We start from the raw sequence: 17,125 nt of genomic DNA on the forward strand, positions 1-17,125 counted from the left end.
TTAAAAATAAATTTTATTTATATTTTTTGTAGTAGGGATTAAACCCAGGTATACTTTACCACTGAGATACTTCCTCAGTTTTGAATTTTTTTTTTTTTTTTTTTTAATTTTGAGACAGGATCTCATGAAGTTGCTTAGGGTCTAGGTAAGTTTCTGAGGCTAACCTCCAACTTATGTTCCTCCTGCCTCAGCCTCCCAAGATGCTGGGATTACAGTTGTGTGTTGCCTCACCCAGCTAAAATTCATTTTTATCACTTTATAGTCACAGAGTAATGGAGACATTTAATAGCTACATATCCTGGGGCAAATTACTTCTCCATGCCTCACTATTGTCACCTATAAAACTGGGATAGAAACAAATAATACCTACTTTTCAATAGATTAGGCCAAGGATAGTGACTGGCACCTACAGTAAGAGTTCCCTGTAAGTGTTAGCTATTCGTCTCCCGAGCTTATATTTTAAATGCAATTCTTTGACACGTTTTTTTTTTTCTTGTATTTTAGAGTGAAGCAATGCTGCTTAACTTCGATCAGCAAAGCTAATTATGTCTTTTCTGCATTTATTTTCAAAGGACAGCTACTCACTCGGTTTTGAGGTATCTGGGTTACGCCCTATACTTTTCCATGGGATTTAAAGTGAATGTGAAAGGAAAGGCTGCGAGCGCCTTGGAAGCACCCATTTTTGTTGTCGCCCCTCATTCGTCCTTCTTTGATGGGATTGCCTGTATTGTGTCTGGACTGCCTTCGTTGGTGTCTCGGTATGAAACTGTCCAGATCCCTATGATTGGCAGTAAGTACTTGAGAGGTAACAGATGAAATATTTTCATGCTTATGCTTGAAATTAAAATAATCATATTGGGTTTTTTTTGATAATTTTTTTAAAAAAACTTTAAAATATTTCAACATATTTCTTCTTCTTATAATTAGGTCCTATATGGAAAGAATGAATTTATGAAAAAAGGCTAGACTTTATTAATCTATAGCCTCATCATTCTTTTTAATACCTATTTTTATTATCTCATCATCCTGTCTTGTTCTTATTTATGGCTGGGGAAGACCAGTGTTCAAATACTGGACATGCTGATTCTTGTTTTTTGTTTTGTTTTATTTATTTAGTTATTTGAGAGAGAATTGAACCAATGCACAGTTTACGTGCTTTCTCATGAATTTCTGTTCAGGGTGTTAGGCTGATAGGCTTACAGAGTCTTTTCTCCAAACTCTGTTTTCTTCCTGGTTACCCTGGGAGTCTCCATGAGGGACCTCTGAAAATCATGGTGAGGAACAGTCAGCGCTTCCTGCCGTAGGAAATAATGAAGCAAGTGAAGTGTTTTTCCATCAGATACTTTGGTCCCTCCCTAAGGAATCAGTCTCCAAGTCACAGCTCCCAGTGGTCCAGGATTCTCTCTCAGGTGACAAGGGAGAGGGGGTGAGGGTGGCCCCTGTGCTCTGCAGAAGTGGTAGCAGTCCTAGAAGCGGTGTCCTTCAGCCCAGGCACTTTGTTTCTTGACTGTAACCACCGTGCTTTATGTAATGTGTTTTTATCTTCCTGGAAAGTGTGTAGCAATGAGCTTTTGCTAAACGGAGGCTTATTTTGCATGTGGTTGGAAGCTGTCGAGAACACTGACTTTTTGAAAATTTCAGTAAAATGTGTAAAGTTGCCTTCTACTTATGTGCACTGTGAATTTAGATGATCATTTTTCAAAATATTCCTAAAATTCAACACAACAATCTTGAATATTCCAAAGGTTTAATGTCTGTCGAGGCAGAAGACAACTGGGGAGAAAAATTGTATTTGCCTCTTTTCATATTATCCGCTCTCCGCGTACTTCTGTTACATTAATGAAATCTGTAAAAAAAAATTTTTTTTTTGTAGTTGTAGATGGGCAGAATACCTTTATTTTATTTATTTATTTTTTATGTGGTGCTGAGAATTGAACCCAGTGCCTCACACCTGCTAGGCAAGTGCTCTGCCACTGAGCCACAGCCCCAGCCCATGAGATCTTTTTAGACATAACGGTCCACCTCTCTTTTTGAAACTAGAAACTAAGTTCTAATAAACTTTGAAGTATTTTTTAGTTTTTTCTTTGCTATCATTTTAGTTTTCCATAAAATTTGTCTTATGTTTTATCCTATACTATTGCTATGCTGGCTTTAGTCAAAAAAATGCTTGGTTGGATTTTTTGTTCATCTTAAAGGTCTCTTACGGGCTCTGCAGCCAGTGTTGGTGTCCCGTGTGGATCCGGATTCCCGAAAGAACACAATAAATGAAATAATAAAGCGAGCGACCTCCGGAGGGGAATGGCCCCAGGTAAAAGGCAGTCGGTGGTCATTTAGCCATATTGAGTTGACTCCCCACCTGTAGACTTTCTTGTGTGGATCCACAGGTGCTAACGTCTGTGGACACCCACACCAGGTATCTTCAGCATGATGGATGCAGAGTGAATGAACTAGTGGGTAATCAGAAGTCCTCCTCTGCGTGAGCTCCTTCAGGGACTTCACTGTGTTATCCTTGTTATCTGCCAGACTCTTCAGCAAATTTTTACTTCCCCATCATAAAACGTGATTTTTCTATCTCTGAATTTAATCACCATGAATTAATATGACTATATCATATAATTTAGTGTATGAAATTCCAAAGCCCCATTATATTCAACAGTATGTTGGGTTCACTGAAAAAATGGTGCAGATCTTTCATCTTTTCTTTTTTGGGGTACTAGGAATTGAATTCAGGGGCACTCAACCACTGAGCCACATTCCCAGCCCTGTTTTGTATTTTATTTAGAGACAGGGTCTCACTGAGTTGCTGAGTGCCTCTCTTTTACTGAGGCTGGCTTTGAACTCATGATCCTCCTGTCTCAGCCTCCAGAGTCACTGGGATTATAGGTGTGCACCACCGCGCCCTGCCAGCTCTTTCATCTTTTCTGAAGTATATTGAGGTGGTGCTTCTCAGTTCAGAGGGTGTATCAAAATCACCCATAAGGCTTGGTCAGCCCTCACCGTCTCTGCAGCCCTTCCTCACAGTGCTGGCTGAGGATTAGGGAGGGCAGTATTTATTGCATGGTAATGTCCCTTGATCTTTGTCCAGATGACAACAGGTGACCTCTAGCACACTGATGGTCCTGCAGAGGACATGCAGATGCTAAAGTACCAAAGGAGTGTGGCCGACCAGGAGGCTTTAGAAACCAAGGCTTCTGAGGAAGGATTTAAATAGTGATTGAGAAAAATAGCATTTGTAATTAGGGTTTGATTTCTCTCTTTGGATCAAAAAGTATATCTGCAATAAGTAGATGGGAGGTGAAAGGTAGATTTCACTTCATTTTGGTTGTTTTGAGGAAGAACTTTCTTTCTGTCCAGAGGAAGAATAGTCTTGCTTTGGGATCTCTAGAACTGTTTTCTGGCATTGGCTGAGCAACTGCTATTCCAGGGCGGGGGTGGGCGGGTGGGGGTATTGTAGAAAACATTCCAACATTACTGTTGCTGGGTGACCTAATGCCCCTTCCAGCTCTGAGGTTTTATGGTTCATTCCATGGCTGCTCCTTGTTAGTGATGGAGCTGTAGAATTTCCACTGAATACAACATTATATCTTTCATAGGAAACCCATTTTTTAGTTTGGAGGATGGAATCACACCACATGTATAATAATTTATATTTTAGAAATAACCTGTAATTATAGCAATTTAACTCAATAATCTTTTCCCTCTCTGTTATAAAATACATATTACTAACTGTGTCGAGTGCAAGAATTTTACTTGTATTTGATGTTCTTAGCACTTGGCTCATAACTAAATTTTAAAAGCTTCAGGAAACCAAGCTGCCATCTAGTCGGTTAATGGAGGAACTAATCATACTTCTTGTTCTCCACATGGAAAACATAAAGAGATACATTAAAAGCTAAAACACATCCTCAAAAAATAGATAACAAGTTGTATTCCATCCGTCGGCTACGTCAGGTCAGCATGAAGCCATTTTCTACTTTGTCCTCAAGACCTCTGTGGACTCTGTGGTAGGAGTGAACATCATTTAATGGGAAAACCGAGACAGAGTAGGTGGTTATTTGGGTAAGAATGTGTAGCTGCAAGGAGGGAATTTAATATGCTTTGCCTAGTGTATACTTTGACCAAGACTTACAGCCTCCATATTTCTTTTAAATTTATTCAGATCATTGGTAAAAACATCATTCAGAAAAATGTAGTATGTTTGTAAATTAATCATATTCTCCATTCAAAGCTTAAAATCATTTTCTAAGAACCTAGATGGCCAAACTGTATTTCTCTTAGAAGAAAATTGAATAATCTGGTTTGAGCTTTCAGTAGAATCAAGTGTTAGCTTTTTATTTCATTTTTGTTTTCGAAGCGTTCGCAGCTGTTTGTGAAGTCATAAGAAAGCGAATAAGAGGTAATCTATTCATTAGACTGAAATATTAAATCTATTCCTTTTCTCCCAAGATACTAGTTTTCCCAGAAGGTACTTGTACTAATCGTTCCTGTTTGATTACTTTTAAACCAGGTGAGATAAATTAATTTATGTATTATAACAAAGTAGTGTGGAAGATTTCTCAAATGATTATAGATAGCAGTACACAAAGTAATGCTTTAGATTGCTCTGAGCATTTCCTCTTTTCAGAAAAAAGTTTTTTATGTGATTCCACAGAACTTAACTCCTTCACTTTCTCTTTTGGTATCATAACCTCTTCTTCCTTATAGGGTCTGTGTGAGTGTGTGTGTGTGTGTGTGTGTGTGTGTGTGTGTGTGTGTGTGTCTACACACACAAACTGTAGATAATTTTCTTTTCCTCCAATGAACACTTGCATATCCCCAGGGTCCTCTGATGTGAAGTGGAGTCCCTGTTTTATCATGGCTTTTCAAATGCCCTCCATGATTCACTCCCTTTTGAATACCAGGCAGGTGGTCCTCAGCATAACTCTTGACCCTTTTTTAAACCGTTTGGTTTGGCTGCTCGAATGCACATCGCCGAAGTGATAGCTCACTTCTGGCAACTGTGGTAGTTTTCACTTCAAGGAGTTGTCTTTATCTTTATCTAGATATTCTTATTTCTCTTCATCTTGATTTTGTCATTACTGCTTTGTAAACAAATCTTGTTGAATAATAGGTATTTGGGAAATGCACACAAATGAGGAACGAAATATGTAAGTGCCTTCAGCACAGGATCAAATATTTTGCTTGAATGATTCTTAAATTTTAAATATTCCTCATTTTGGTATACACTAGGCATTTGCCAACACATGCAAATAGATTCTGTGATCTGTACTTGTAAGCCATCAGCGTACTTATAGCATTTATAATTGATTTTTTTCTTATTGTAAAATTTTTATTCATATGGAAACCATATGACAAAATTTCAATGTGGTTCCAGGAGCCTTCATTCCGGGAGTCCCCGTGCAGCCCATCCTCCTCAGATACCCCAACAAGCTGGTAAGCACAGGGTTCTTCTGTGGGAGCAATTTAAATATTCCAAACAGTACTTCTGCTCTCAGACCCCTTTTCCTGTGTGAATAAGGAAAAGAATAGATGAATGGTGAAGGAATCAGCAGGTTCATTCTGCTTGCCATGGCTGGTTTTCAAGATAGGCACATTGTTGATACCAATATTAAATATTGTTTTATTATTATGAAGCTTCAGGAAGACATTTCTTAGCCTCTGTTGTCACTGCCAGATTAAGTCCCAGATGTAGGGTCTCACTGGACAGGATAGTAGAACTTTGTAATTTTAATTAAGCCTAGAAGGAGACTTTTCCTGATTTAGAGGTCATTACTGATGGAGAAGGGTTGTTACAGCAGGATAAATTTGAGAGAAGCTTGATCTTTAATTACTGGCTCAGTACTTATGAGCTGTGTGACCCGTGGCTGGTAGCTTGATGGAATAAGGAAATATATGAAAGCACTTAACACCCTGTTCAAAGTCCAGAGTTAGCTCAGGAAATGCTGTTTCCACACAGCTGGGTATGTTCTTGTTCTTCGGATGTAGATCATGCCACTGTTTCCCAAAGACTTTGGGGCGGGGGGGATGCTTTGGTTCTGAGAGGACTTTGTTTGCTAGAGAATTTATATAAAAAGCAGGAGATAACTGTTAGTTATCTACGCTATTTAAGATTGAGAATTCTCCAAAAAACTTAACCTCAAAAATACAAACAAATAAATAACGCAATTAGTAAACTGGCCAAAGAACTAAACACATGCTGGGCTCAGTGGTGCACACCTAAAATCCCAGCGGCTCAGGAGGCTGAGGCAGGATCTCAAGTTCAAAGCCAGCCTAACCAAAAGCAAGGTGCTAAGCAACTCAGTGAGACCCTGTCTCTAAATAAAAAATACAATATAAGGCTGGGGATATGGCTTGGTGGTCGAGTGCCCCTGAGTTCAATCCCCGGTACTGCCTCCCCCAAAATTTAAAAAATGAATAAATTTTAAAAAGAACTAAACAGACATGTGTCAAAAGAAGAAATACAATTTGCCAACAAATATATGAAAAAATATTCACAATACCAATCAAAACTGCATTGTGATTCCATCTCACTCCGTTCAGAATGGCAGTTATCAAGAATACAAATAATAATGTATTGGCAAGAATGTGGGGGGAAGGTACACTCATATATTATTGGTGGAACTGCAAATTAGTACAGTCACTCTGGAAAGCAATATGAGATTTCTCAAAAGACTGAGAATGGAATCACCATATGACCTAGCTGTCCCACTCCTTGGTATGTATCCAAAAGACCTAAAATCAGCATACTATAGGGTACAGCCTCATCAAAATTTATAGCAGCATAGTTCACAACAGCAAGCTATGGAGCCAACTTAGCTGCATTTTAATGGATGAATGGATAAAGAAAATGTATAACTCAGCCTTAAGAAAGAATGAAATTAGGGCATTTGCTGGTGAATGGATGGAACTGGGGACGGTCATGCTAAGTGGAGTAAGCCAGATTCAGGTACTCAAAGGTCAAATGTTCTCTCATATGTGAGAGGTGGTTCAAGATGGCAGGGGGTAGTGAGGGAAGGAGAAAGAAAGGGAAATAGGGTATACCATCAAAATAGAAGAAAGATCAGTGGAGTAGATGACAGGGATTGAAGAGGCAGGAGAAGGGATGGGGCAAGGGAACAAGAGTGGAGTGAATCTGACCCAACCTTCCCGTGTGCATATGTGAATATACCACAGTGAGTCTCACCATCATGTCTATCCACAAAGACACTGGGAAAAATCCTAAAGGTAAAAAGCAGAAAGATTAGTAGAGGGAAGGGAACAGGGGAAGGAGGAGGAGGAGAGGGAAAGGGAAAATTCTGGGGACTGAATTAGAGCAAATTATATTCCATACTTTTATAATTATGTCAAAATGAATCCTAATGTTGTGTATAACTAAAAAGAGTCAATTACAAAAAGAATATTAAAAAGATTAGCAGTTCTCCATCAATCCATCTTTCTATTCAGTGGCTGTTTTCTCAACCTTGGAAAAATGAAATTAAAATGAACAAAATTAAAATAAAAAAACAAAATTAGAACCATCAAATTTTTGCTCATTGCACCTCTGTTTATAGGTTGATTTTTTTTCTGTATACTCAAATTCTTTCAATATGTATTACTTTAATCTTTTCTCCCAAATAACCCCTTCCTTTTTTTTTTGAACTGTTTATTGTAAATAAACTGTATTCTGTTTATTGTAAGAAAATTCGTTTTTCTAGATATGTTCATATTGGGAGAAAATAGCTAAGCATGTGTACTAGTTTTTGTAAAAATTCAGAATAATTTTTTTCCACAAAAAGATCCATAGTGACATAGGAAGATGGGTATTTTGCTATGTAGAGACATATTCTAAGATCTCATAGGTCAGTTCACCACTTTTAATAATAATGTGCTTGTTTCATTTTCCAATGCATTATTTTTAATTTCAGGAAAAGTATACGTGAATCTCAATATTAAAATGAGGTCTTTGGGGCTGGGGTTGTAGCTCAGTGGTAGAGCACTTTCCTCATATGTGTGAGGGTTCAACCCTCAGCACCACATAAAATAAGTAAGTAAATAAATAAAGGTATTGTGACATCTATAACTAAATTTTTTTAAAAAATTGTCTTTCAACCAGAAATATGAAAAATTGTGCTCTATATGTATAATAAGAAGTGTAATGCATTCTTCTGTCATATATAAATTTTTAAAAATTACATAAAAATGTTCATCATAAAAAAAAGATGAGGTCTTTATTTTATTCGATATTTTCCTTCTGAAATAACTGCTTGAATACTTTTGTCATTGTAGGATACTGTGACCTGGACATGGCAAGGATATACATTGTAAGTCATCTCTGTCTGTGATTAGCTTAAATACATTTTACTTCAGGGAAGAAAATAAAAGATCATTTATTTCTTCTTTAAAAAAAAATAAAGATTTGAACCAGAGTCTTAAGTACCTGATGTCTGCAGAGCATCATGACTTCGCCCAGTAACCCCTGGTATCTCCCATGTGGAGAATTCTCGCCAGTGTTCCAATGGGCCTCAAGGTTTTTATTTTCTTATTTTTCTGTTTCCTCAAGTTTTTGTCTTCTGACTTGCAAGGAGCATTGCAGTGGCCAGTTTCCATCATATTTAGCTTGAGTTTCGCACTTTCATTTCCATTGCAGATTGAGCATCCTCTAGGGTCTGCGTCGAGACTTTACCACCCTGTTTTAAGCAGTTCAGATCACATTAGTTGCACGTCCTGCGATAGCTGGGATGTGTTTGATGTAAGTTGAGAAACCAGCTCACTGGGATTTCAGTTCCGTTCTTGGATTTTGAAAGTGCAGGGATCAGCAGTTTCTCTAAGCACTTGAGTGAGGACAGCAACAGTTTCACTATTAACCAAGCTAAAAATGGGCCTTGAAAAAGAACAGAACCTGTAGAACCGCACTTTCCTTCAAGATCTTTTGTTTAGTTCCCCTTGTAAAGTCTGATAGGTGATGACCACTTGGAAATGATAAAAAGGAAATCATCATTTGCCTTCAAGGACTCTGCCAGATTCTTTGAAATAATACAACTTTAATGAGACGATTGGGTCAGTGGAATAACCCTTTGCACATGTGAAACAATTACATTCCTATTATGCTTCTGTAAGGGGTGTGTAGACAGCACATTATCCTCTACTCTGTAAGAAATCTGTTTATTCATTAGACTTCATGCCACCATGATTTTGGGTAGCTGGTTCTTAGTTTTTATGCAAGAGAGAATTAGGAGAAACAAGTAGTGTCACGAACATTTTAGAAATAGATGTTCCTAAAAATCGGGTGGGTACATATTTATACTTCCTGATGTGTGTCATCTTTCGGGTCTTTCCAAATTTAGTTCCCTATAGAGATAATGACTCTGGGTTCATGGTGTGGTCAGTATGGTTTTTTTGGGGGGTGTGGGTTACATAACAGTTCAAGCTGATGTGAATCAAATAAATTGCTTTCTGCAGAGGGAATGGGATAGAAAATAGAGTGGCTTATTCTAGTCTTCTAACCTGGGAAGACGTGATAAAGGAAAAAAGAAAACAAGAGAGTGAATTCAGGAAACCATGAAAAAAGATACTTGAAGAATCAGGGATTTCTTAGGACTTATAAACAAACAAAATCTTTAAAAAGCACAATTTTGTGTTTTCCAAATGCCACATTTTGAGACCCTGTCCCAAAACGATAACATATTTAATGGAAGTGGTTAATTTACTTCCGAAATTTCTTGTTTTAACTGAAGTCCTTGTTTGACCCATCACTTCCTCAAGTATGTCTCTTAAAGTAATTTTTACAAATAAACAGTATTTAAATTCCTTTCTAGCAGAAAAGGGTTGATTGGTCATTTTGTTAAACATATAGTCTAATCCACTCTGCCTGATTTCTGGATCAGCTGACTAATGAGGCTAAACTAAAAAACCCTACAGAAATCTTTCCCAGGGGTTCCAAAAATTGTCTTTGAAGAGCTAGCTAACCACTTTCAAGAAACAGTGCCATATTCAGGAGCTTCCCTAAAAATGTATCTTTGGATAGCTTCTCCAGCAGCTTAGGCCTTTGAGTTGTTGTTGTGAAGGAAACTTCAAATTGGGGGTTTACACTGCTGAGCTGTGGTTCTGACTCACAAATGCATATTTGGTATGGCATTTGGTATTTTAACTTTAAAACGGTTGTCTCAGTCCAAGAAGTATTTTACCTGTGGTGTAGCATTTATATGCACTTATAGCATTATAGTAAATATATGTATATAAACATAGATGTGTGTGTGTGTGTATATACACACACACACACACATACATACATATATTTGCATGTGAATTAAGTGTGCTTTGGTGACATTGGTGTGTAGAGAAAGTCTGTGGAGTAACATTAGATGCTACTTGTATTACCACATGAAGATATAGCCCTCTCTTTTTTTCTTTTCAGCATCCAGCTTTGTGTGCTGACTTTCTGCCAGCCCTTCACAAAGGTGGAAATCGAGGTAAGTCATTGAGATTTGGCTTTTCCTTTAGTTTTGAATTTCTAGTCTGGAGAGACCAGATGTGAAGTTTTACCACCTTTAAAATAAGCTCTGTCTTTCTGGGCATGGTGGTGCACACTTATAATCTCAGCAACTCAGGAAACTGAGGTAGGAGCATTGCAAGTTTGAGGCCAGCCTCAGCAACTTAACCAGGCCCTGCTTCAAAAAAAAAAAAAAAAGTGGAGAATGAAGCTCAGTAGTAAAGCACCCCTAGTTCAATCTCCAGGATCAAAAAAAAAAAAAAAAAAAAAGCCCTGGTATCTTATAAATTGTGTATATAAATCCATACTGTCAAACTGAACCCCTGGAATCATGCTAGGGAAACCCTCTAACTTCTGTAAACTTCTAAGATGTAACAACCCTGGCTGGACAGATCTGCGTCCCCTGATCACATCACTTATGCCTTCAATGCTGACGTCTACCAGGCTGAACCTTGTGCTTCTGCTCCCTGAGAAAAGGAGAGAAGGAGCCCACAGTAGCTGGTGGAGCCCACAAGTCCTGGAAGAGGAGGCCTGTGAAAGTCAGGGGGAGAGCTAAGAAGGCAGAAGCTCTCCCTTACAGAGTCGTTCAGCATGGGGAGCCTAAGGCAGTCCTACTGGGAGGTGGCGGTCTCTTGGTGTGAGTTTCAGTGGCAGATGGGGAGCTGCAGAGTAAGGAGTACATTTGGAAAATTCTGGCCAGATCTTTAAGACTCTGGAGGTTGGTTTTAGGTACCAAGTGATACCCTCAGGGAACTGCTAAAGAGGGTTAGAATATTGGGTCTGAAGACACACGCCTTGTTTCTAATTGCGTTCCTGTATTAACAGAATGAAAACCTTCAATTTGCATATGTAATACAGAGCTCTGGATGCGGATCTGTGGAATTCAATTCATAACAGGTCTACTTTGCTTTGTTGGCTGGTTTAGCCACTCAGCCATTTAGAAGTTGTCAGTAATTCCAGATGATATAGGAGAGCAACTTATATTTCAGAATGAGTTTAACTTCAGTGAAATGTTCCTTGAGATTTGCATGTTGCTTGCCTTCCTTGAAACTGTTAGTTTTATTTCACACCATTTGTTTTAAAACCAGCTCAGCATCTCAGCATGACCAAAAACTATAGCACCAGCTCTTGGATGTTTCTAGGAGAAAACAACAACTAATCCGTGCCCTTCAGGAAGTACCAGGGTAAACAAAGTGAATTAGGTCTCTTTTCTCAGTACTTTTTAGGGCCTTTGAAATATTGGACCACAGAAGCCATTTTTCTCTGGATATCACCTGAAACCAATGTTCCATAGAGTATATTTCAGGAAGCCCCAGATCATACAATTCCTAGTCACCCTGAGCACAGATCTTTCTTTTGCAATAGCTGCTCAGGTAGTCTAGTCCAGTTCTCCTTTTCTAAATAAACAATAAAGCCCGTAGTTAAAACAGCCATGCTGTCTTCTCTGCAAATGTGAAAGATCTCTCTCTCTCTCTCTCTCTCTGTCACACATACACACACACACACGCGCACACACACACACACACACACACACACACACACACACACACCTCTGTCCTTTCCTCCAAATTGACCACTCTCCAGCTAAAACAAGACCTAGCAACAGATGTGGAAGTGCACAAGAACTGTATACCCCTTTGTTCCGCACAAGTGTCAGCGGTCAAACTACATTACAACAGAGGTATGTAAATTCCTCATTTTTGCCCTGACTGCTATTACCACATTTCCTTTCTGTGTCATGGCTTTCTTTCTTTCTTCTTAAAATGACAATATTTGCATTCTCCAGCTGCTTCTGAGACCTGTTTAGATAATATTTTCTGGCCAAAGAAAAGAATATACCCTTTGTTCTGTAACTTCAGGAACAAAATGGCTTTCAGCCGGTTGAAAACAGTTGACTCAGTGGGGATTTGATGTATTTGAATTGTGGTGCGGGGTGAGAGGGTGGGAGTTTAGGGACTTCACTTTAGTCATCTTCTTTTAATTATTATGTAATTATTTTTACAATGCTGCCTTTCACCCGGCAACTCCAATTACTTTATGATATCTGAATATTTAAATTCCCCACTGTTCAGATATAACTAAAAAGTGTATCTGAGTAGCCCTTCAGTCCCTGAGTCTGTCCACGCCCCGGCTCAGGCTGTGAGCAGCTGGGCCCTGCTGCTGAGGTCCATCTTTTCCACCCCGTCTGTGGAGGCAGAACTTGAGCCTCCCACATAGAGGTTGGTTTGAGGTCTCTGTTCTTTTTGTTCCCGTTTCAGTGTCCTGGTGGTTGGGAGTGCTCCCCTCTTTTCTCTTTTACTTTAAAAGTGACTGAAATCCTTGTTACTGTTTTAGACACACACTTAGGACTTCTTGAATACTAGATAGATCTAATTCAAGGTGTATCACTCCGGAAGATAGTCTTAGGTTTGTGGCTCGTACAGTGAACTCTGAGAGGATTATTAAAGAGCTCTTCTAGACACTCTTAATTTTGTGAGTCACAGGACATCTCAGAATATCGACGGCTGTGTCCTTTAGTTTCACACGTCTCTAGTCAGGAATGATGATTACCAAACTCTTCACTTGTTTGAAATCTAGTGAATATAATAGACAGGGAATTTTCTTATCTCCTTCTCTCCATCCCTCTCTGCTTCACCAACAGAGAGTTTTATTTTTGGAAAAGATATTATTTTATTGACTCTTGGATATTAAAAAGGTAAGTTCCAAACCTCATGCCCTGTGGAACCGTTCTGTGGCATCCTTGAGCAATGACGACTGTGGGAAATGATTCACTAAAAATTACTCTTTGAATGGTAACACTGCAAAGTGGAAAAGTGATCACCTCATCAAGCAGCCACCTCACGGCCACGTGTGTTCTCTGTGCCTGTAAGCCAAGTGTTTATCAGGGCATTGGGAATAAGTTAGCCAGCAAGAAGCATTGCAAAATATGGCAGAAACTAAGAGCCTCCTAGAGGACTTGACAAGAGAGGGTTGGTGGTAAGTCAGACCATGGGGCCACCAGCCAGTTTCTGAATGCAAGCTGACTTCCTTATGGACTATATCTCAGGATGCATTCAAAGTATGTTAGAAGCCACTCAGTGTATTACACATGCATTAAAATGATTTATCTGTCGGCATGTAGACATATTTGGCTTTGTAAAATTCCTTTACAAAGCTCTTAGTGGGCTTATAGTGGCTGGCATTAGGCCTAAAATCCTGCTGAGCAATTCATTGCCTTCAGTAATAGAAAGGAATTCTTTTCTCATTTGAAAAGCATATCTGATTTAGGAAAGGACTGTAGTTAATAATGAGTGTTATGGTCAGCACCTATACAGATAACTCACTTTTTTCTTTTTTCTATTTATTTTATTTTATTTTTTATTTTTGGGGGTATAAGGGATTAAACTCAAAGGCATTCAACCACTGATCCACACACCCAGCCCTATTTTGTATTTTATTTAGAGACAGGGTCTCACTGAGTTGCTTAGTGCCTTGCTGTTGCTGAGTCTGGCTTTGAACTCGAGATCCCCCTGCCTCAGCCTCCTGAGCTGCGGGATTATAGGCGTGTGCCACTGTGTCCAGCTGTTTATTTTATTTATTTTTGTGTAAGAGTATAGTGCTGAGATTGAACCCAGGGCCTTCGGCATGCTAGGCAAGCATCCTACCTCTGAGCCACATTCCCAGCCCTATATGTCACTTTTTTAGCCTTTAAAGAGCCAGTTACATAAGGAAGGTCAAAACAGTTGTGTCTCTCCCTCAACAATGAGGACACACTCTGAGGAAGGTGTTGTTGGGCAGTTTTGTCCATGTGCAAACATCATAGAGTGCACTTGCACAGACCTAGATGGGAGCCTACTACACACCTGAGAGATGGGGAATATATTGGCTGGTGCATGCTCACCACAGACTTGTGTTGCATGTTCCTTTGCTGAACACAGTGGGTGGTTTAACAGTGCTAAGTACTTGCAAATCTAAACACAGAAAAGGTGCAATAAAAATACAGTATCAAAGATTTTCTTAAAAAGGTACATCTCTATGAGGCACTTGAGTAGAGCTCACAGGAGTAGAAATCTGGGTGAGTCATTGGGTTGCTGTAGACTTATCAAAATAACCAGATATACTAAAAATTATTTGTAATTTTGAATCTAAAATAAACCTTTTAGACAACTTCCATCTTACAACTACACACTTCCTGCCACCTTCCCCACCCTAATACATACTGTTCTAACCAAACTAATTTCTTCTGCACTTGGTTAAAATGTATGAATACTAGTAGAGAATGGAGCATTGTAAATAGAGTATTTATTAGCTGGCAGTTCTGTTCCGGTTCTGTTACTGCCTACCTGTTTTGTGCTCAAGAAAATTACTTCAACCTCCCTGAGCCTGTGTTCTCTCAGGACTGTGGTTACAGTAGCATCTTTCTGTAGGGTCGTGGGGACTTAATAAGGTTTCTTATGTGCTGCGTGTGGCAAGTGTTCAGTGCCTGTTAGCTTTTATTTCCCTTCTCATCTGGATGTATGTCTCTCTTCTTTGGGGGAAGAAGCATCGAATTATTCATAAATATCTTCCTTCTTTTGCATTTTGTGTCTTTGAAGACTTAAAGAAAAATCACAGGAAGAATTAGAACCACAAATTTGTTAAGATTGATCTAATTTCTTTTCTAACAGAAGAAAAAAGAAAAGATTGAACAGTGTCATTGCTCATCGATCTGCCTGTTCCCGCTCGTCATTTATTTAGCAGAGAGGAATGTGCTTGATGTGGTCAAGACACACTGAATAAATGAGTTTTCTGAGCACTGATGTCCAGGCCTGGCTCTGGTTAGTGGGAGCTGTAAATATCTTGTGCTGTTTAAGGCCCAAGAGGAGGTGGGGGACTAGGGGCCAAAAGCACGATCTAGAGGTATTACTGTGGGAAATGTGTCAGCTAGTCTGGTCCTCACCTGGGAAGGGTGGTACAGTTACGGGGGTGTGGGGGCGGGGAGCCGTCTCAGGTGTAGTAGCAAAGGGAATAGAAGTTCCCAGAGACCATCGTCTTTCAGAAGTCGGAAGTGGCCTGCTGCTGGCCAGGGAGGGTGAGGTCAAGGTGGGATTGCAACCTGAGAGGCAGCAGCAGCAGCAGGTGGGACCTCCTTCAGCTTCCCTCCCCTGTCTCTAACAGGAGGGAGAGGGCGGGATCCAGGGGGTCTGTGGTGGTCTCTGTAGGGGGGCAGAAGTGAGAGTGTCCAGGTGACAGAGAGGCTCTAGGAAGTGCCTGATTCCCATGCCCAGGCAGATGTTGTCCGAGGGGGCGGGTAAGGAGGGGTGAGTAGGGCCTGGTGTGACCATGACATTGTCGCAGTCTGTGCGGGACCAGATGAGGGGAGAAGCAGTGCTCGTGGCCGATGGGGACGCTGACTGAGGAAGAGTCGAGGAAGAGGTGAGGGTCACGTTTGCTTCCATGGCTGAGGTGGAATTGAGAAAAGTGTACTAGATGAAGTGACTCTGTGATGTCACATGGGCCATCAGTGTGAGTACTGAGCATGATGAGAGAAGATGGAGGAGGAAGGGAAAGTTGGGGTCCTGCAGTCCTGGGGTATTTATTTAACTGTGCACTAAGGGCCATACCAGGTAGTAGCAATCAGGTTCCCCTCTTTTTGGCTAATCTTCCTCTCCAAATAAAGGGTGTGTGTTCACGCTGTGAATCTTGAATGACTTGGTACAAAATGGAAATGTAGTCTGGAGGGCCAGATTTTATCCTAGGAGAGGGGACTCTTTATAAGAATTTCCACTGAATTGCTTCTCAGGAGGCATGGTGCCCTCAGGGCCCAAGAGGGTCCAACCCAGGCTTTTAGTTATTTTATACTCCAGTTGGAATGTATTTCCTCAAAAAATAAAATACCTTGCCAATATGAGAGTAAGTAAAAATCATTTTATGGAAAATATTGCCTGCACGCATAGAAACCAAACCCACAGTTCACAGTATGATGTTTGGTTAACAGTGTAGCAGCCATTTATTTTTCAGGGTTTTCAGTGTGTGCTTTTATGATCTATAAATCAAGTACATTATAAATAGTCACTTGGCTTTTTTAAAAAATGAAGAATTATTTGGCATTGAAAACTTTCTTCCTTATACCGTTTTGCAGGAGATTTTATGAGCATTGATTTTCAACCAACTTTCTCCTTCCTTGAGCTTCCTACTAAAGCAAATAGAAAAATGTTTACTATCAGGATCGGGGATAATTTTTTGTCCCGTTTATTCGTTGAGTTTGTTGTTCTGGATACTTAAGTGATAGGGGGACCTCTGGTGGCTTAGTTTATTTTTCCATCTTGAACAATAACTGGATGGTCTGTTGAAAACTAAGGAAAGGACCTTAGATCATCTGGTCAGAGAGTCTCACTGACGGGGGAGGGGCCTGAGGCCCTGGAAGACTACAGGACTGTTCCAGGCTCACATAGCAGAGCAGCGGCTGAGGGCTCTCTGTGCACCATGTCCCACTCTCCTTTGGACAAATTAGTAAAATGAATTTGAAAAGTAAAATGACGTAGTATGTAAGTCCTCGACGGTGTTTCTTAAAGGTGCCTTGCACCCAGCCGTGCTCTGCTTCCTGCATTCCAGGGTGCAGGCCTTGCGTGGATCACTGTGAGGGCCTCCAGCCTTCCCCTGCTCTCCTCCTCTTCTTCTTGGGTGCCTCCTCTCTAT

The 17,125-nt window shown here is 40.0% G+C and overlaps 1 protein-coding gene across 3 annotated transcripts in view; it reads left to right on the forward strand.

The window, feature by feature from the left end:
• Nucleotides 1-17,125, forward strand: part of LPCAT2 (lysophosphatidylcholine acyltransferase 2) — a 69,136-nt gene that overhangs the window by 9,928 nt on the left and 42,083 nt on the right. The window contains exons 3-8 of one of the 3 annotated variants that reach the window (XM_081274611.1): nt 573-790; nt 2,196-2,308; nt 4,447-4,507; nt 5,375-5,433; nt 8,266-8,300; nt 10,394-10,448. In XM_081274611.1, the coding sequence (XP_081130737.1) occupies nt 573-790; nt 2,196-2,308; nt 4,447-4,507; nt 5,375-5,433; nt 8,266-8,300; nt 10,394-10,448 (541 nt within the window). The remainder of the gene's footprint in view (nt 1-572; nt 791-2,195; nt 2,309-4,446; nt 4,508-5,374; nt 5,434-8,265; nt 8,301-10,393; nt 10,449-17,125) is intronic. The other 2 variants (XM_081274612.1, XM_081274613.1) reach the window with 2 other exon arrangements.

The sequence above is a fragment of the Spermophilus citellus genome (assembly GCF_964194105.1).
Source record: "Spermophilus citellus genome assembly, chromosome: 18".
Taxonomy (NCBI): Eukaryota; Metazoa; Chordata; class Mammalia; order Rodentia; family Sciuridae; genus Spermophilus; species Spermophilus citellus.